This window comes from Monodon monoceros, unplaced genomic scaffold (genome assembly GCF_005190385.1).
Source record: "Monodon monoceros isolate NGI ecotype Baffin Bay Population unplaced genomic scaffold, NGI_Narwhal_1 Super_Scaffold_5, whole genome shotgun sequence".
NCBI classification, from domain to species: Eukaryota; Metazoa; Chordata; class Mammalia; order Artiodactyla; family Monodontidae; genus Monodon; species Monodon monoceros.
In genome coordinates, this window is record NW_021703782.1 from 95,895,465 (window position 1) to 95,917,478 (window position 22,014).

General features: G+C 44.1%; 1 protein-coding gene across 3 annotated transcripts in view; it reads right to left on the reverse strand.

Annotated features, from left to right (window-relative positions):
* Positions 1-22,014, reverse strand: part of ASTN2 (astrotactin 2) — a 912,698-nt gene that overhangs the window by 184,238 nt on the left and 706,446 nt on the right. For 2 of the 3 annotated variants that reach the window (XM_029202991.1, XM_029202990.1), the window contains exon 17: positions 3,109-3,374. In XM_029202991.1, coding sequence (XP_029058824.1) covers positions 3,109-3,374 — 266 coding nt within the window. Of the gene's footprint in view, positions 1-3,108; positions 3,375-21,661; positions 21,869-22,014 lie in introns of those variants that run through there. The other variant, XM_029202989.1, reaches the window with a different exon arrangement.

The following is a 22,014-nucleotide window of genomic DNA, read 5'->3' on the forward strand; positions in this document are numbered from 1 at the left end:
AGAATGTGAATCAGCCTCAGGAAGGCCCATTTCCAGAACTGACGTGCTGAGGGAAGCTGGCATAGCATCTGGACATGGGGAACCTGACTCCTAAGCAAAGAGGAAAGGAACCAGCGCTTGTCTTGTCACCACACGTGCCAAGAACACATCATAAAAGTCCTGTGACTTGGGGCTTCCCAGTGGTTAAGAATCCGCCTGCCAGTACAGGGAACACGGGTTCGAGCTCTGGTTCAGAAAGATCCCACATGCCACAGAGCAACTAAGCCCGTGCACCACAACTACTAAGCCTGTGCTCTAGAGCCCGCGAGCCACAACTACTGAAGCCCATGTGCCTAGAGCCCGTGCTCCACAACAAGTGAAGCCACCGCAATGAGAAGCCCGCACGGTGCAACAGAAAGTAGCCTCCACTGGCTGCAACTAGAGAAAGCCCGCGCACAGCAACAAAGACCAAATGCAGCCAAAAATAAAAAATAAAAATAAATTACACACACACACAAAAAGTCCTGTGACGTAGCTAGTATCGAACCACCTCAAAGATGAGGAGAGCATGGCCCAGAAAGAGCCGTAAATAGGGATATTCATAGCCTCTCTCACCAAACCCTGGAGAGCTACCGACGTGCTGCTTTTTTTTTTGTCTGCACTGACACGACACTGGTCAGACGACCCTTGGTATTTACTGGAAGCTTCAACAGCCTCCTCAGGGGTCTCCCTGCTGCCACTCTTACGTTTCCACAGTTGACTCTCACCCTGAAACCAGAGGTTTGGAGATGTGTACACGTTTGGCTCTCTTGGCTTTTCTGTTGTTGGTCTGGGAACCTCTGATGCACAGAGTTAGATGATTTGAGATGCACAGCTCGTGACTCAAGCTCATTGCTGCACCATGCATGGTTAGGCTTTATGTGTTCATCCAGTTAGTGTTAGCTGGTTAGCTACGTTTAGCACTTTCATAAAGCCCCATAAATCCAGCACCCAAACATCAGCTAGAAACTTGACTACCATCATGTAACAAATGCTCCATCGTGCCATTACCTGCCTCGCTTGACTCAAGATTACCATGATCCTATGTTCATAATTTCCTTGATTCCTTTTTTAAACTATCTATTGCATCTGTATTTATTTTTAAAAGGCAGTGTATTTGATATGCGTGTATATGCGTGTATGTCTGTGTATGTGTGTGTGTGTGTGTGGTTTTCTTTTTGTTTTGTTTTTGCGGTACGCGGGCCTCTCACTGCTGTGGCCTCTCCCATTGCGGAGCACAGGCTCTGGACGCGCAGGCTCAGCGGCCATGGCTCACGGGCCCAGCCACTCCGCGGCATGTGGGATCTTCCCGGACCGGGGCATGAACCCGCGTCCCCTGCATCGGCAGGCGGACTCTCAACCACTGTGCCACCAGGGAAGCCCTGTGTGTCTGTTTTAACTTAAAATAGGGGCAAGGGTATCATGCTATATAAACCATATCTTCGGGATTTGTGTTCATTTAACATTATGTTCATCCATCTCATATTAAGTGTCACTACAGTTCATTCATCTTGGCTGTAGTACAGTGTCCCACTGTGTGCATATTCGACACCTTATTTAACTGCTCTCCCATCGATGGTCATCTGGGCTGTTTCCAGAGGGCTCTTTCTGCCACACAAATCTCATCCTATCAGCTTCCTGCTAACCATGTATCTTCAGCATGTCACTGCCCTCCAGAGGGTGTCCAAACTCCAGGACCCAGCTTACAGTACCCTAGATAGTCAGGTGCTTTCTGTCCCCTTGGCCTCATATCTGCTCTCCCTCCATCTCTTCGTCTCAGTCATGGGAAATTTCTATAGGTCTTTGTAGAGACCATGTACTTTTCTGCCTCAGGTCTTCTACCTGAAGATACTCTCCTCACTTCCTTATTCTCATCCCTGATCTGTCCTCTATGAGACCCTACCTGACCACTCACCATGCATTGGCACTTACTCAGCCCAGGAGGATGCTTTGGGAGGGGCACCTAATCCATAGCGTCCTATTGGACTTGGTCAGTGGTCTACCAGATTGCCTTCTCTGGAGGCCCAGGGCTGTCCAGAAGTTGTTGGAGAGGGAAGAGTGGGGACCAAGTGGAGATGCTTTATCTGCCTTCTTCCTTACTGAAGCAGTGGCATCACTATTCCTGGTTTTATGGATTGGGGTTCCTGAACACTACATTTGGAAAAAAATGTTCCATGAACACAAGTGTGCAAACCAGTGAACTAAATCATTCATACAGTCCTCTCAAGCCCTGACATGCTATAATTGAAAGTCACAGAGATAGAAAGAGGAAAAAGAGGAGATATAATTTCATGATTAAGCATGTAGGCTCTGGAGCAGACCAACATGGAGCAAATCATTCAACATCTTACATTTCCTCACTTGTAAAGTGGGCATGAGAAAAGGATGAACCATACGGAATTGCCATCTTTATACACAAAAAATGGTCAAATGTCAGAAATTCCATATGAATCAACTCAATATTTATAAGTAAATCATAGATCTGGAGGGTAAATTAAATGAGATAACCCAAGTATAGTACAGAGGCAGAGGCTGCTAGGTTTTCACCAAACCCATACCTTCTTCTCCTAGGCAAACAGATAGAATACATTTCCCTGTCTTCATTTGCAGACAGGTGTGCCCAGTGGCTGAATTCTAGCTTAGCAGAATAGGAGATGAAATGATAATTTGCCATTTTCAGGCGTGGCCTGTTTCAACTTCTCATGTGCAACCTTCCATGTTCTTTCTTCTTCCACAGCAGCCGTGGAAGCATTAGATTCATGGAGCACAAGATGGAACAGGCTGGGACCCTGAACTACTTCTCAGAGTAAAGCCACCCATCAAGCAAACACTTCTATTTAGGACTCTGCACAACAAGAAATAACCTTAATTGTACTAAGCCATTGAGATTGGAGTACTTGCCAGTTACAGCAGCTTGTGTTACCAAGTTATATACGTGCTTACAACACGGTAAGGGATCAATAAATGCTAGCCCTCATCATGCTGTTGATGACAATGATGACAATCCCAGGGGACAAAGGGCCCACAGGGGCAGGAGGTAGGAGGGTTGGTTCTTAGGATTGACTCAGTGGCTGTGTCAGGGGACCTCACCTCTTTGGTGCCATTGTCCTGAATGAGAGTGTAAAGTGGTACCACACGGTTGATTTCCAGGAGCACCGGTGTGGGGCTCAGCTGCTCCTTGCCCGGTCGGCGGCAAAGGTGGCAGGTAGATGGACAGCGGCCTTTCTCCTCACAGCGGATCTCCACACCTGAGATGAGCTGGTCATCAGACAGCATCTGGGCCGTCAGCAGGCCTGAGAGGTAGGTGATGAAGGGCATGGACTTGAGCTCCTTCTTGCTGCCCAACTCCGTGGTCTCTGGAGAAAGAGATGTAAGTTCAGTATTGTTCAGTACTGTTCAAAAGGTCGGACTCTTGAACCCATTGCGATGTGCTAAGGAGGTAGTCGTCCACTGGAAAGGGAAAAAAGATGATAGAGTGGTTCCTTCATGATGCTTTGGAAAGAGCACTGACCTGAGGGCTCAGAGACCAGAATGGTGTCTTGTTATACCATTTATATTAAATAACCCTTTGCTTTCTCTGGGCCTCACTTTCTTTATATTTAAAGTCAGTAGGTTGGACTAGAGGATTCTTCAAGGACCTTTGTAAGATGTAAATACTCAAGCATATTTTTCCCAATAAGAAATTCTTTTGTTTACTGTTAATTTTTATAAATTCTACCTTTTTTTCAAAAACTTGTTCCAGTCCTATATTTTTCATGCAGTTCCATGTAATGGGTGAGAGACAAGCTTCGGAGTCAAGTCAATTTCAGTTTAAATCTCATTTCTGCTGGGTAATAGCTCTGCTGCCTTGGGAAAGTCTTTGAATGTCCAGGAGCTTACAGTGATTAATTGCATAATGTGTGGTTAACAATAACAACTGAAACAGTTATGACTGGTAAATGAGATAGAAGGAGATGGACCTGTCTGGAGGAGGCATTATTTCCCCTTTCTTTCCGTGCTCATCTGTCCCCTTATTCAAATTTCTTTTCCTCAGTGTGCTGTCATGTGCATGAAGGACGCACGCCCCATTCTGTGCTGTTCCTCTTTATCCCTACAAGTGGCATTTCACACCTCTGTGCCTTTGCTCTCCCTGCCCTACGTTTCCCCTCTGCCTCCCCAAATCTTTACCACCCATCAGCGCTCCATTCCAATGTGACCCTCTTCAGGAAGTCTTTCCTCCTTTCCCCAGCCCTTCTTCTCTGATAAGTATTTCTGCATGTAAGACCCTATCTTGTTAAGCTCATTTTCTCACCTCATTTTCTGTTGACCTCTCCAACCATAAAATCAGTTCAGGGAGACCAGGGGCCATGTCTCCCACTCCTGTCCCCTCAATATTCAGTGCCTAGAATGGTGCTAGGGATATACTTGAGAGTTTATCGAGAGAGATTATATAACTGTGAATGGTCAGAACAACATTTATGATCTAGTCTAGAGGCTCCAAAATTCATCTGAGGAATTCTAGGGATCCCAACAGCCATCTCAGCAGCTACTTGAAGAAGGCAAGAGGGAGACTGAGAAGGCAGGACTCTAAACCTGCAGCTCAGCTTCAAATAGAGTTGTTCCACTTGTATCTCTTTTATAGACTGGCCTTCGATGTAAGATTTCACAAGAAGAAAGGGCTCAAAGCTTGAAAAAGTGATTTGTACAACTCAGAGGGTTCCATTTACATCACGGATGATGTAAATGGTGTCCTCAAAGTTGTGCAATGTACAGTCTGAGTGGCAAAACAAGGTGGTCCCATACTAAGGGACAAAACTTGGTCCAGATGGCATTTTCTTCCAAGCCTGGTGAAATCAGGGCAAGCTCCTGCCTCAGTGGAAAACAGGGGCCCTGGGCACCGAGGCCTTGGAGAAAGAAGGTTGTCTCCTGCTTTTGCTCTCGGCTTGCAGTGACATGGAGCTGATCTGGAAATAGGCTTGCCAATTAGAAATACAAATAAACGCAGTCTTCATTCATTACTCTCTGGGCCCTCGGGCTTGGGATCTGGGCTCCACCTTTTCTGTCTGGCTGTCAGCAAATACTTATGAGCACAAGATCAAAGGCTCTGGGGGAAGAAGACAAGGCAAATTCCAGCTAACCAATCCTTCAGAGGGATTAAAGAAGGGTAGTTACTAAGATAAACAAAACAGAGCTGTGAAGAAGGCATCTCAGCAGCTGGGGAGACAGAGACAGTCTTATATACAAAAGAAGATGATGATGACGACTTTTGGAAGTGCAGGCCAGAGGGACACATTTTGGAGAAGGGGGACTTCCAACTTGCGAGAGAATAACTCTTCAGGGGAGGTCAGGGAAAGTCAGAGCTGCAAGGACATTAGAGAGCAGTTAGCCCCCACTGTGACCCAGAGTTCACTAAACTATGGTCTGTGGGTCAAATCCAGCCCTCTGCCTGCTTTTGTAAATAAAGTTTTATTGGAACACAGTCCCTCATTTGTTTATATATTGTGTATGGCTAAAATGCCAGAACTGAGTAGTGGCAACAAAGACTATATGGCCCACAAAGCCTAAAATATTTACCATATGACCCTTTACAGAAAAGGTTTGGAAACCTCTGCTCTATAGCCCTTGCTATAGGTGGGGAAACTGAGTTTCAGAGAGAGGTTACACAGGAATGTGGCAGTATGATGGATTAGTTAAAGGAAAAACTTTGGAATCAATAGACCATCAATACACTTGGATTATTAACCTCCAAGGAGAAAAAATAGAGTGGGGCACCTTTTCTCCATAAAATATCTTTTGAAAACTATTGAAAAAGCATACCTTTGAAAAGTCTAATCTGGTAAAACCCTCCCATTCAAAATGAGAGGAAACTGTGTCCCAAAGAAGGAAAATGACTTTCCAAGGTCACATGATGACTTAGTGATCCTTTCAGCACATGACCTCAGCTGTCTGTTAACCAATTCATCACTTAAACTAAACTACTCGTGTTATCTCATTTTTTAGAACACAGATGCCTCATCCCTCATAGCACCTTGCCATAATTTAATTGGGAAAAATATGTAACATGGTGCTGGGAGTAAGAATTCCCTTGATCAAACAGACATTCATAGACATTGGGTTAAAGATCTATCTGTTTAACAGCAAAGTGAGCTACTGATCTTTGCTGGTCTGCTTTTGTCCAATAAATCCTTTTTTTTTTTTTTTTTTTTTAACAATCTATCAGTTCAAAAACATGGGGTTAAAAGCCCATAGTCCAGGCTGAAAACTGAATTCTAGTAGCAGTATAGAACTCAAGCTGAATTTAAGGGCTCGTTTTGCAAAAGGAGGGCACTTTGGTATCATCTGGTCCAAACCCACGGCTTAACAAGTGAGGAACCTGAGACCTAAATGGAAAAAGGGATTTACCTTTAAGTCCCATGCATTTATTAACAACGATCCTTTTTCATAAAGATTGTGTCATACCTAAGTTATGATCTGGAGGAGAGTTACATCAGGGAAGACCATTAGCCATTCCATTAATTGTTCCTCTGTAGATGCTACAATTGTGAAAGCTAACTGCTTCTGATCCAACTTCACTCGGTGGCTAAAGTCATCTTTTCAAAAGGCAAACTCTATATTCTCCTCCTGCTTAAAACTCTTGCATGGCACGTCACTGCTCTTAGGATGAAGACCAAAATCCTTACCATGGCACACAGGTAATATGCGAATGAGACCACCTGTCTGCCTCTCCAGTCTGATCTGTCATCCTGTTCCTCCCGATTCTCCTACTTTCAGCTACACAGGCCTTTCTGTTTCTCGGCTACACCCTGTCCTTTCTCACTCAGTCTTGGCACGTGCTCTCTTCTCTCTGCACAGAATGCTTTCCCCATCCCACCCTCTGGCCCTGCCTTCTCTTGGCTCTCACTCCCATTCACCCTTCAGATCTTAGTTCAGGGGCCAGGACTCTGGTCCTCAGAAATGCCTCCCCTGAACTCCATCCCCATGCCTCCAACCTCTATTAGGGTTTCATACTAAAGATCCTCACGGCATCCTGTTCTACGTGTCACCTGTTAATGTCTCCAGGCTATAAGATCCATGAGGGCAGAGACAGTGTTAGTTCTGCCAATTCCCATCCACTTTACGTATTACCTGGAATGCAGTAGGCTTTCGATATGATTTTCAATAATATATTTGAATACATGTATATTTGTATACCCTGACCCCTGGGCCATCTCATCCAAGCATCGATGAGTCTAAGAGTGAAGATTGGTGAGTTTCAGGACTGACAATTAATTGATGGCTTGTAATCAAGTGTAAGCTCTTCTCAAAGTAAAATTAGCTCTCTCAGTTGAAAGGTTGACAGATGAATAGCTGATCAATTTGCCAGTTGCTCTGACCTCCTCTAGGTTCTCACATAGGCCCTTGCCATTGAGGGGATGGGAGAGTTTAGTTAAAACAGGCTGTCTTTAACAGGCCAAGGATAAAGAACATTTTTGAAGAGACTTATCCTCTGTTCACATTTCCCATCCCTCTGAACAATGCTTCCAAAATAGGATCATGTCTGGTTTCAAGCCCAATTCAGTTCCAATGACACTACAACCCGTTCATTTGAGAACCTGCCAACTGAACTCTCTTTTTTCTCCTCCCAAATTCCTGCTGGGTATTATTTTGTTGCCACCAGAAAGAAAAAAAAAAAAAAAAAAGCCTCAGTTGAAGTGACAACTCCTTGTTGGGAGGGCAGCCAGGGCTTTTCGGCAGGAGGTGATGGCATCGCTTGCCCTCATCCAGAAAACAAAACAAAGGCATCAGACTAAGGGCTTCTGGGAGAGCCAAAGCCGCGTGAATGTTTGTTCAATATTCGGCAACAGTGCAGGGCGCTGCGTCCCGAGTCAGACAGGCTTGCTTTGGCAATAGGCTTGCACTTGAAGCATTTAAAGACTCCACAGGGACCAGAGGGGCTCAAATTAGAAACGCTAAGGATGGGGGCGGGGGGGAAGAGGGTGAGACTTTTATATCAGAAAGAATGGCCTTTATTACAGCAATGGCCTCCCAGGAATTGCTGAAATGGGATCATTTCTTAGGCAGAGTTACTGTCTCCTCTTGGAGGAAAGCAATTGCCCTGAAGCCTGACTCAAGGACCCACAGAAATATCCTTAACAAAGGGAAAGTAGCCAGCTGAGATGGCATCCGCAAGGACTGAACTTCTGCGCTATGCATTCTGAACTTCTCAGCCTGAGAGTCAAACTCCAGCATCATCAGCGTGCCCTTCATAAATAACAGTACCATCCTGAAAGACTACTTGTAGGGATTGAATAAGGCAAAGGTTTAGCACTCAATCGATACTAGTTGTTATCGGTGTTGTTGTCGTGATTGTTTTAATTATTGCTGTGCTGTTGCTGTAACAAGATGTTAAAACTGAAATTTCTACTGAGACACCAAGACAGAATAGAAGTGAAGTCCCAGAGCCAGGCCCCTATACACAGACTTTACAAAGGAGATGAATCCTGACTAGTTTCATAACTCTAGAAACCTCAGCCAGAACAAGGAAATAAAATGAGGTCAGAGAGTAGACGGGAAGGATATAGGAGAGATTTGCTTTGGAGACAGCTATTACCTAACGTTTAGAGTCCCCAGCACCCCAGGTGGGTCATGTAGAGCACATTACCTTCTAATCGCAAGTTTTGTGATAAGGAGCCTCAAAAGAGTGCCTCTTGGAGAAACTGCTACATTTTCTCGGCAATGGGGAAGATAGTGGACTAGGGTCATGCCCCACCTGCAGAAGTTCTAGTGGCCTATGGCAGCAGGGCGGAAGAGGCAGCATAGGGATTAGCCCCAAATCCCAGAGGTTGCCAGTGGGAAAAATGCTTGAGTATTTCCCCCGGACCAGATGTGGGTCACATAAGAGAAAGAGCTGGGCTGGATCTGTTTTGAGTCTTACCCAGGAGGAATTATAACAGAGGTTGAGAGGTCCCCACGGTGAGAGTCTCCATAAGGTGAGCAGCCAGAGAAACAGAGGGTGGAGAGGGATGAGCAGTAGCCAGCCACAGAGATGCTACATCGTCTCAGGTCTTGGGAGAAGGCCCTGGCCACGAGGACCACTGAAAAACCACAGAACGCCCCCCACCCCGCCAAGAGAGAGGGTCGGTTTTAAAAACCTGCCAGGACCGGAGAACACAGAGCCAGACACAAGGCTATCAGGGCAAGTATGACCTTCCGAATCCTTACCATTCCTCTCTCCTGCTTTGACTGTAGAGGGAGAGGAAGAAGAAGAGCAAGGGAGAGAAACAGAATGAAGGCCAACCTTGCCCCACCTCCAACCTTGCCCCACCTCCTAACATCCCCAATGGGGAGGGAGAGGAGATTTGACTTGTCAGATTTAGAGATTTGATTAAAATCTTGGACTAGACATCCTAATTCCTGATGTGAAACTGTGTTATCAATTTAAAATGTCTATAGCACTGTCTGTTCCACAAAAGTTATAATAGATTAGATGTGGCTTAGCTAAGATTTTCATCTAGGAGCAGAGGAAGGTTATCCAGTGAATATGTTAAAAGGAGTGTGGGAACCAACTATGATATGTACTTTCGAACATGCATATATTCATGATCAGAACTATACTTTGATCATTCTCAATTTGTACTATCGACTGAACCATTTACATCATCATTATAATGTTAAATTAATAGTTAATGTTAACATCTGCCTCCCCAACTCAACTGTGAGCTCCATAAGAGCAAGAACTATGACCATTTTCAATGACCGCTTGCATCCCCAGCACAGAGTTCAATGTCTGATGTCATGCAGACAGTTTGCAGGTGACTATCTGAATAAATAAACAGATGAATGTGTACTCTGATTCTTTTTTACCTTTAATCCCCTCTATTCCTGTAACCCTTATCAGACTTCAAATTCACTATCTCAATCTTATCACCACAGCCCCAAAGGCAGACAGTCTTAACCTTACTTTATGAATGTACAAATGACAACTCAGAGAGGTAAAGCAATTTTCCCAAGACCACAGAGCTTATAACCAGTCTAGTTTTTTGCACCTGGTCCTACTGCTCCTTTCGTTGTCCAAATTTCTTGCCGAAAAATTTTCAGCACTAATTCTTACTCCTGCACAAGTCATCCCTGTTGTAAACACTTGGGCCTTCCCCGTTCCTGCCACCCCCAGACAACAACCCTAGGCTTCCCCACCCCTTTCCATGGGCTAAGGGATCTCATGGGTAAAAGGCACTTCAAAGGTCAGCTGGTCAGAAATTCCATCTAATGTTTCATTCACCACCAAATGATCCTCCGACTGCTTTTTGGATGCTTCTAATGACACAGAACTCATTACCTTTTTAGGCCTCCAGTTCCATTATGGGACAGCTCTGTTGAACCTACACTGGCTTGCCGTCTAAAAACTGCAATTCTCATTCTAATCATAAGACCCAGACCCAGAGCTATGCACTTTGTGCTTCTTGGACACCCTATCTGCAGTACTCAAGCCTGCCTCTACTTGGGGTCATGCTAAGATTAACCAACAAACTACAGTTCAGGCAGGTGAACTCCCACCCTTAGGAACTGTGGGGCATTCTTGAGTGCTTTCTGATTAAGGTGTGTATGTCCGAGTGTGTGTGTGTGTGTGTGTGTGTGTTGTGTGCATGTTTGAGGAACGGAAGGGGAAGCAACAGTGCAGACTCTAAACAGAGGACAGGTCTACAAAACTGCCAAATCCTAGGACAACTGATCTCCTGTCCTAACCTGATTTGCAGCTTCTTCCCTAAATACACAAGTAATATGCCAAACTGCAGAAGGGAAGCTATAGGACAGCGACTTGCTTGGGTTTAAATTCCAGCTTTTCCGTTTCCAGCTGGATGACCTTGGACAAGTCATTTAACCTCCCTGAGGCTCCATTTGCTCATCTGTAAAATGTCAACAATGCTAGTACCTAAATCTTGGATTATTTCGAGGATAAACGAGAAACAGAACTCAATGAAGAATTTATAAATTCTAGGGTGTCAGGAGCATCATCAGAGGTCGTTTGTTCCAGTGCTTGGCCTTCAGCTCAGCATTATTCACTCCTGTGCATGTCTGAATCTGTAAAGCTTCCCTTGTAACCTGCTGGCGCTTTAACCACACTGTCAGGAATCTCCTTGAACTATCCGCTTCCTACCTGGTGGGACATAGTAGACAAGGGTAGAATTGAAAGCTTAAGTCTAAAGCTATTTAGTCAGACTACCCGATTCTGAATTCTGGGTAAGTCACCTCACCTCTCTAATCTCAGTTTTCCCATTTGTAAAATGAGGACACTAATTCCCCATTGAACTGCTCTGAGCATCAAAGGAGAGATGCAGCATCTATAATTTCATATAGTCTTTGCTATCCTCCTACAAAGTAGAAATCGTTGTCTCCATTTACAGAGGAGGGAACTGAGGCTCAGAGTGACAGTATAGCCTACGAGAGGATACTTGTTTCAAGTGACGGCAGGTCAATCTCTGAGGAAGGTCATATCCTCTGTGGGGCAGGGAGAGGGACCCCTGGGTAATGCCCAGTAGCCCAGTAGTGGCTGATGTCTTTTGTTTGCAAATTAGGATTATTTTAATATTTTTAAAAAGCACAAAAACAGCCACGTGGTCCTGCTGTATTATTTGCCCTAAAGTAAGGGGCAGAGTGAAGAATCCCAGTGCAGCTCAGTGGGCCCAAAAGTGGTTCTTCCCACAGACTAAAGCATGCTCAGCTCCCACCTCCCCCTGACTTACATCGCTCTTGCAGGTCAGGGAGCAGTCAGCATTGCAGTGTATCATTTACTCCTGCCTCTTGAGACAAGGTGGGCTGTGGCCAGTAACGAGAAGGTGAACGAAAGGCCATGTGTGATCTTCTGCTGCCCTCTAGTGCCTGCTTAGGACAATTGCTCTTGGGAAAAATCTTAGTTCTTTCATGCCAAAGCGTGATTACTGTGGGCAAAGCAACTTGCTAGGCACCGAGGGCAACAAGAAGGAGAGTAAAGGCTTAGCTATGATACAAGGAAGCCTAGCGTAATGACTACAGAGGTTCTGAACAAGCATTACTTAGAAGGCCTACCAGTGCCAGGTTTGGAGCTAGGTATGGGGTGGGGGTGATATTATGAATAATGATTTGTTTCAAACCTACCAGGACTTAAGTGCAGAGATTTGATGGAGTGTATCAGCTAGGAAGGAAAAGCCATAAGAGAAGGAAAGGGGAGAGATGGAGATAAGGCAGTGAGAAGAGATAAACAATGGAGTAGGATCTTAAAGGAAACAGGAAGAGATGAACTCCCAGGTAGCGCTGGAAAGGGTGTGGTCCGAATGTCGGTCAGATCTGGGTTTCAATTTCAGTTTGATCAAAACTATGCATTTGACCAGAGCTTCTGTGTACAGTTATGCGAGCTGTGTACTGCACGACAGTGACAAGGCAAGGGGGTGAGTGAGGGGCTGAATCCTGTCTCAGCTCCACTGGCCATGCCTGTACCCACGGGGTTGAATCCAAGCAGAGGAGCACCATTTCCTAATTCATGCAAAGTGTGACTTACGGGCTAAGGCTTTGGGTGTGACCATGGACAAGCTATTTCCTCTCTTGGAACCTCTGCTTGTTTATGCATAAAGTAAGGCTATTATCACCAATAATAAAAGTTACCGTAAGAATTTAGATAATGTACGCCTGTGCCTCTTCAGAGATTTCCGTTCTTACTATTACTAGTATTATTATAACTACCTCGTTTCATTTTTAAGAGGTGGTGGGACAAGTGCTTGAAACGGGGAGAGGGTAGAAAGGAAATTCACATTTCCTGAGCTTCTATTCTTTGCCAAACACAAGACACTGTAAATCTCATTGAATCCTCACAACAGTGCTTTGGCCTAGGAATATTATAATTTTTATAACCATACTTTACAACCAAGGAAACAGAAGTTCTGAGAGGTGACACACTGCAGCCAAAGGCCGTTAGGCATTCAGGCTTTGACTTCAAAGCCTCTTTTCTGTCTGACGAAGCGCAGAAGCGTCATTAATAAGAAGCCTGCTTTCTCTTCCCTGGCATCCCATTCCTCCTTTCTTAAAAACTCTACTCAAAACTTATCCCCTTGAGGAAGGATTCCAAAATGAGTTCCTCCTCAATTCCTTCCCCCTCCTTCCAGTAGCTTCTTAGACTAGGGGTCAAGGAGGAAATGCCCAGAAGGAATCATTCCTAGACAGGATTTAGGGAGCGACAGGCCTCTGAGATGCTAATGGCCTGCTTGAGATGAAGACTCCCAGATGCTGCTTAGACAGGACCTTGAGGCAGCAAAGCAGGCCAACAAGACAAACCAGGCCACCTGGGGCTGGTGAGAGGTTGCCAGGTTCAAACGTCAGGGAGGGTATGAACTTGGGATGGCTCAGCTGGAGGCTTTGGTGCCATCAGAAAAGAAACTGCCACCCTCTGACCACTTTCTTAAGGGTTTGCTGTCACACTTCTAAGTCTTCATATTCACTGAAATCTTAACAATACTCAGGTTAAAAGGTCACCTTTAAACATGTTGATAGGCAATGCTTTTGGAGAACATGTTCAGGGTGAGTTACGTCTCCCATTAGCTTCCGTCTTCCCCGTAGCTGTGCTTCTAGGGACAGGAAAAGGGACCAATGAGCCTACTCATCAAAAGATCAAATTAAATGAAAATAGACATAAAATAAAAATAAAGACTGAGGGGCTTCCCTGGTGGCGCAGTGGTTAGGAATCCACCTGCCAATGCAGGGGACACGGGTTCGATCCCTAGTCCGGGAAGATCCCACATGCCACGGAACAGCTAAGCCCGTGCACCATGACTACTGAGCCTGCGCTCTAGAGCCCGCGTGACACAACTACTGAGCCTGAGAGCCACAACTACTGAAGCCCGCGTGCCTAGAGCCAGTGCCCCGCAACAAGAGAAGCCACCGCAATGAGAAGCCCATGCACTGCAATGAAGAGTAGCCCCCGCTCGCCACAACTAGAGAAAGCCCACGCACAGCAATGAAGACCCAGCGCAGCCAAAAAATAATTTTTTTAAAAAAAGAAAGACAATACAATCTCTGCAAATTTTAAATGTATATATCCAGTTATGTATCAAAGTGTTGGCATAACTACACAGAGAAAATAATTATGTTGAAAGGCTTTAAAATGCAGTATTCTGATTTTACATGCTTAGGGAAAAACAGTCCAAAGAAAAAAAAATGTTCTGTAAATAAATCTTAAACTAGATTTAATGGACTCACTGCTAGTTGTAATACTGGTATTGCTATTTTGAAACTATTGTGTGTATACTGTGGGCTCCAGCAGACAAGCCATCATGTTACCGTCATTAGGAACTAAGATTATTCCTGAATTGTTTGTGTCTTATGTTTATAAAGTCAAAGAAGTTGAGAAAAATTCTGTACCTTGAAATTTCTATTGGAAATCATATACACTAATGATTTGCTTTTCTCTTTAAAAAAAAATAAACATTTCATAGCTCTGTCCACTGAAAAAGCCTAGAAGTAATGGTAACCTAACAGCAATAAATACCCTTAACACCCAGACTCTTGTTTTTAAATATCATTTTCCCCTAAAAGGAACAAAAGACTCTTGGAAAAATTCCTTATTCCAAGTCTGGGATAGGTATGGTACAAGCTGAGCCTGGGAAGTCTTGCTGTGCCCAAAAGCGAGATAGCTGCCAAAGACCAATGTGTTCATTTCAAAAGGACAGGCAGACCAGTTTAGAGGGGCTCACACTGGCCTAACATTGAACAAAATGAACAATGACTGTGATTGATTAAAATAGATCAGATAAACAAATTTCCTATAATTCATAACATTCCTCAAATCAAACCCAAAACCAAAGCCAAAACTCAAACTGGAAAAAACAAACAAACAAAAGCTCATGCTCATCACTGGGGATGGCTAAGAGACCAGCTCATTATTCTGAAAACTGGTAAAAGAATCAAGTAGTAGTCAAGATTTTATCATGAACTGGATTTCAGGGTAACCACAATTTACCTTACGGAAATATTGCATTTAATACAGGCAGGAAGAATGACAGAGTTAGAAAATTACCATTTTGTAATCTCTAATAAGATAATAGATGTAGACAGCTATCATCGATGAATGCTAAAACCATTAGTAGAAAGGCTGATGGGAGATATGCTAATGAATGGATCAGACTCGCTGCACCTGAATCTGATCAACTTTAACTTCACTAAAAGTAAAAATCAGACATTAAGTGCCTTTGATATATGCCATAGGAAGTACATGGGACAGGCTGTATACTTCAGCCAGTGCTTCTTAAGCCCATGGATAGAATTCAATGGTCTATAAATTTGTATATGGGGAAAAAAAAACACATCTTTATTTTCAGTATCCTCTAAATGCAATTTAGAACATATAATGCAATTTTATGCATTATAAATAACTATATATCAATTTTTTAAAAAAACAATAATATTTGCCTACTTTTGGAAAACTAAATTAGAATAATGGATAGCAGTGACATGAAAAGAATATGTGGGTAAAGCTGGTGAGGTCTGTTGGGGAAAGGAGACTGTCTCTTAGTCTGCTGCCATCCAGTCCTAAAAGATATCAACTGGGAATTCCCTGGCGGTCCAGTGGTTAGGACTCCATGCTTTCACTGTCGAGGGCCTGGGTTCAATCCAGGAACTAAGATCCCGCAAGGTGCATGGTGCCGGCAAAACAACAACAACAAAAAAACACCGATGGACGGACAGGGTAATGGTAGCCACGATAAAGAGAAAACTGCTGAAATCCTGGAGCCAAGAGGGCGGGAGATCTGGACGGGGGTTGATATGTGGGGCTTAGGAGAAATGGAGCACATGGCAAAGCTTCCAGTAGCCCTCACTTCGCACTGAGTCGAGTTGAGGTTGATGACACTGCACAGGGAATGTTCTCCGAGCAAGCCTTCAATGCCACTAACGTTTACCAAGTCTCTACCCAGTCAGTGTTTGATTACCACTGACCTTTTGTAACCAGGCAGGATCCTATGGGGCCTTCCCAGAACAGACACCACTCAATCCCCACCCCGCCATGTCCTCCACCTGCCTCTTATCTGTATAAAAATTTTAGCCTCCTAAGGCCTTCTCCGAGTTCCAAAGAGTAAATTTCATCAGAGAAGTGAGAAAATGCAGAAAGAAAGGAAAACAGCCAGGCAAGACAAAATAATAATAATTTAGCCATTAAACAAAGTCCAGTACTTTTAGTTCCTCCTCAAGGTCTACAGATAAGATTCTGAGCTGTATCCTTTGAGCTGTTCTGCAGATACTGAAACCCCCATCAGGTGGAACGAGTTAAAGATATGCTGCCCAGAAGCACAGAGACCCCAGGTGGGTTGGAACCAGAAGGCTGATGATGTTGACTCCCGATTACCTCACCACCAACCAATTAGAAAACTGTCCACAAGCTGATCCCACACCCCATAGCCCCCTCCTTCACCCTTTCTTTAAAAACCTTTCCCTGAAACCCACTGGGGAGTTTGGGCCTTCTGAGCACTAACTACCTGGACCCTTTGCTTGGTGCCCTGAAATAAATGCTGCACTTTGCTTCACCGCAACCCAGCGTCAGTAGATTGGCTTTACTGCCTGTGGTCAAGCGGACCCAAGTTTGGTTCGGTAACACTTTGACTATCCACACTAGTTCAAACCACTACAAACCGGATCTGGCCAATGCACGTAAATGTGATGACATTGAAATAAAAGTTCAAAATCCTAAACCAGCTGTTTCCATATCAGCACAAGGAAATAAATCAAACAAAAGAAAGCACAAAGGACATTTATGCAGTTTTATTTGTGATGGTTAAATGTTTAAAGATGAGCTTGTCAACTTGACAAGTTCTTATATAGCCCGTTTGACAACCATAAAGGCCAGAAAAATATGATTTCAAACATTTTTCCATAAAGTAAATAAAAGATAAAACCTTATATTTATTAAAAAAAAAATGTTGGAGACCCAGCATGGTCACAAGTATGTATGAACAGACTAAAAGGAAACCTGGTATTTACATAATCAATATAATGGTTATATTAGGTGATGGATAAAGTTGACTTTAAAAATTCTCTTTTATGGGCTTCCCTGGTTGCGCAGTGGTTGGGAGTCCGCCTGCCGATGCAGGGGACACGGGTTCGTGCCCCAGTCCGGGAGGATCCCACATGCCGCGGAGCGGCTGGGCCCGTGAGCCATGGCCGCTGAGCCTGCGCGTCCAGAGCCTGTGCTCCGCAATGGGAGAGGCCGCAACGGTGAGAGGCCCACGTACCGCAAAAAAAAAAAAAAAATCTTTTATGCTGTAAATTTAAATAGAATTCAAACATTTACTGAGCACTTACTAAGTATCAAGTATAGGCTAGGTTGAGAAACCCACAGGGATTGAGTATGACATACAGAGATTGAAGTCAGAGTTTCAGCAGAAAGTAGACAAATGACAGACAGACAGATGTAAGATAAGATATCTATGTGAGATATACACAGATATGTACATAAGCAGAATGAAAGACCCAGGGAGGGAGAAGAGAAAGGAGGGACGAAGTGGGGAGAAGGAGAGGCGGAAGGTGGGTGGGAGGCATGGAGCCTCGAAACCATCCTGTGATAATCTTACCTCCTGATACACACTGTTATAATCTCTTCCACTTGAGTAACTTGCTTTCAACCAACAGAATACAGCAACATTGAGGGGATGCCACTCCTGTGTTGAGGTTACAGAAGAAGGCTGTGACCTCTCTCTTGCCGGTTGTGCTGAAACAAGCTGTCCTGGAATAGCTCCTGTGGCAAGGACCTGAGCGCAGTTTCCAGCCAAAAGCCAGCAAGGAAATGAAGCCTTCAGTCCGACAGCTCTTAAAGAACTGAAACCTGCCAACAACAACCTAAGTGATCTTGGAAACCGCTCCTTCCTGAAACTTTCAGGAGAGACTCCAGCCCTGGCCAATAACTTGATTGCAGCCTCGTGAGAGACGATGAAGCAGATCTAGCTAAGGTGTGCTCAGATTCCTGACTCACAGAACCTGTGAGATAAGAAATGTGTGTTGTTTTAAACCACAAAGTTTGGGGGTAATTTGTTATTCCCTGATAGATAAGTAATACAGATAGACAGATATAATTTTCCATTATTTCATGGAAGTGCTAGCACTTATAAATCCCCAGACTCAGACCAATTTGGTTAGGATGCATTCGAGTTTTAACTCCTTAGATTTTCTACCCTATTTTCCATAAACAAGACCTTTATCCTTCTCAGAATTCAGCTGCTAATATGAGAAGGAAAAGAGAACATTTTGTCAAAATAATAATAATGACACTAATAGCTATCATTCGTAGAACACTTTTTCAGGAAGTGCTCTAAAAACTAGATCTATTAAATCATCTAAAATTTACAACATTACTATGAGGTAGATAACTACTATTATTCCCATTGTGCAGGGGTGGAAAGTGAAGTACAGAAAGGCTAATTAAGTAAGCTGTCCAAGGTTACACAGCTTGTCAGCTGCAACAAGTTACTAAGTAAGCATTACTTCAAATCATCTTCTAATCTATTCCCCAAACCTTCCAGGTGGGTGGAACTGGGGTTCCAACCCAGGTTTGTCTGACTCTGAAGCCCTCTACCACACAATGGTGGACTTAATAAGCAAACTCAATAATAATAAATGCAATGCAATGGACATTACTGCAAGTTAGGCAATATCGTAATATGTAAGTGCTTAACACCCATATCTTACTCTGCTCCCAACGATGCTGTGAATTAGCTGCTGTTACCACCATTTTAAAAGGAATGAAAGAGAGGTTAAACTACAGATCTTATTTGTCAATGGAGAAAACAATGCTTAGCTGATAGGGGGACGTTATCAGTTGAACTGTGTCCCCCAAAAGATGTGCTGAAATCCTAACCCCCAGTATGTCAGTATGTGACTCTATTTAAAAATAGGGTCACTGCAGACGCAATTAGTTAAGATGAAGTCATACTGGAATTTTAATTGGGGAACATAGAGGTCATAATCTAATAGGACCGGTGTCCTTATAAGAAGACACAGGTACGGATGCAAAATGTCACCTGCCACATCAGGAGACAAAGAATGTTGCAGCCATCAAGCCAGCAGCCACTGAAGCCACCCCCAACCTGTGCACCCTGAGGGGATTCAGGATGGAGAAAAGCAGGATACTGGCCCCAGATAGTTAAGGTGCATATCAAAGGAATGATTTCAATCAGCCCAGACTCTTGCATCTTCTCATAAATAAAAAAAAAAACACTCAATTCATTAACTTGAAAAGTCTGGTTTTCTTTAACTAACAGTAATCTTTTGATGTTCAGGTTACCTGGTTTTGGTTGCAAAACTCCTACATATCCTGGCTCCTCCCTTACCTCTTGGGATCAGTCCCATAGAGCTATCTGAGAGGCTGTTTTCTGGGCTTAAGTCCCCAGATTGTCCGCCAAATAAAATATAATTCTCAACTTTTAGGTTATGCACTTTTTTCAGTCAACACAGACGCACAAAGAGAAGTGGATGCCATGGAAAGACAGAGACATACAGGGAGAAAATGACCATGGAGGCAGAGATTGGAGTTATGCTACCATAAACCAAGGAACACCTGGGGCCACCAGAAGCTGGAAGAAAGAAGGATCCTCCCTAGAGACTTCAGAGAAAGTCTTGCCCCACTGCCACCTTGATTTCAGACTTCTAGCCTCCAGAACTGTGAGGGAATAAATTTCTCTGTTTTAAAACACCCAGTCTGTGACACTTTGTTACTACAGCCCAAGCAAACTGATCCAGGTGGTTTAAATGTTAAATTAAAAAAAAAAAAGTTATGGTAAAATGCTGAATAAAGAATAAAGTACTCCACAAAGAGTATTTTTTAAATGTCTCCGTCTATGAGGAAAACTAATAATGTGTCAAGGGTATGCAAAGCCACAGGATTAAAATAAGTGCATTTTCCCAGGGTGTTTATTTTACTCTGAGATTTTTGTGGGAAGCATGGTAATTAATTTAACTGGTAAGTAATTTAAACATTTTTTAAGGCAAACAGAGTTTTTTTAAGAGAAAAGAAACGGTTTGTTGTTGTCGTTGTTTTTTGAAAGCATGATTGGACTATGTCCCCAGACTGTCAGGGGTACCGTTAGCTCTTCCCTATGATAGGGGAAAGGTCAGTAAAAAAATATGATGAGTCTCAAATTGAGACTTTGGGCTTGTAACCGTGGTTTTCATCAAACAGAGTGCTAACTCCCCACCTTGTCTAAGAAGGGGGTATAAGTGAGGTCTCAAGGCTGGGAATAAACCGTTTGACAGTAACTCTCCCATCTCCCCCACCTGTAACACAGTGGTTGGTAGAAGAACCCCAGGCTTCTGTCCAGAGAGGCTCCTTGCCATTCTGGTGAAACAGGCTGCGCTAAGTCTCCAACATGGCAGAAACCCAGGGCAGACGGCAGTCCCTCTTTTTCGCTGGCAATGCTGCTCAGAACAGCTCATCTGAGGGTCTTTGCCTTACAGGATCATGATCTGTGGTCATAATGACAGGCACCATTTGCCTCATTTTCCTTGAATTCCTGAATATCATCTCTCTTGTCTTCTGAGGCTTAAAAACAAACCTTACTTAATAAAGTATCAATAGAAAGATAGCTGGTGTCGTAAAATGTGGTTAGTCTTTGGACGGTGGTTTGGAGCATGTCATGAGCCTAACTGGCCTGGATTTGTACTCCAGCCCTGCCACTTCCCAAAAGGTGACTGTAGGCAAGCCATTTAATCTTGCTCAGCCTCGGTTGCCTCTTTTGTAAGATAAAGCTACTGATGCCTACTTGAATCATTGCTGAAAAGATTAATTGTGACATAGGACAGTATCTATGGAGTGTCTGGTATATTGCCGGTGTTCAAAAAATGGTCCGCTCTTATTCGATTGACCCCACTGAGTCATTCCGCAGCTGGACTAACGCTAGGTTACACAGGGGATGTGACTTGCCTAAGGTCACATTTCTGAGTCTGACTCACTCAGCAACTTCTGCGTGCTGCGCACAGTGCTAACAGATATGACAACCAGCAGGCAGTGTCCTTCAGGGAGTTCACAGCCCACTGGTGACAACTGCAGGGAAGTGGGTAATTAAAGTCCAACCTGGTATATGCTTTGTGAGAAATCATCAAATTGCAAGTACTTGCTGGGCATGCAGTGAGCGTACCCTTAGTTAAATGCAAACCACTATATATAATCTCAGTTAATCCTATAGCAAACCTCATCTCCATTTAGAAATAAAGAGGGGCTTCCCTGGCCGTCCCTTGGTTAAGACTCCGTGCTTCCACTGCAGGGGGCACAGGTTCCATCCCTGGTCGGTGAACTAAGATTTCTCATGCCCCGTGGTGCAGCGCCCCCCCCCCCCCCCCAAAAAAAAGGGCTGAGAGGTTAAGAGGGATTTATCAACTTGGGACCCTGTTATTCAATTACCTTGCCATCAGTTGCTTATCTCATAGGGTGATTATGAAGACTAAGTGAACTATATGCACGTGAAGTGTTTGGCTGCAGCGAGACAGTTTCATTATTGTTTTTGTTTGTTGTTTTATCATTGTGAAGGGTCACATTATCTACCCGGGATGTCAAAGCCAAGCCCATCCTCCTTCAAACTCCTTCCTACTCTTAAGCTATACTATATGGTCACCTGCAGGAGCCTGTAGTTGGCCCCAAACGACCCAGGGTCCTCCCCTGCCAACAGGCTAGACCATCGCTTACCTGCGAAGACTCTTACCCCTCCTGGCTCCCCCAAAATTAGACTTGGCTTTGGGTTCCTGGGTAGCTTCTACAGAGGATGTAGAGTGTGCTCTCATATCTACCTCCGCTGTCGGCCTCCCAGCTGAGCAGGAGTAAGAATCCTTCAGGAGAGCAATTTGTTCATCAGATAAGCTTATCTCTAGGCTGCTGCGGTGTGTCACAGGGAGAACTGAGGGGCCCGAAGAGCTACCTTCCCAAGCGCGTCCAGGTTCTGTGCTTGCCCCAGAGTGGATGTTGTATTGTCTCCTTGGCCCATTTCTCAGATGGCAAAGCTGACGTGGAGCGAGGCCTTTCTGAGAGGTGCCAAGTCTTGG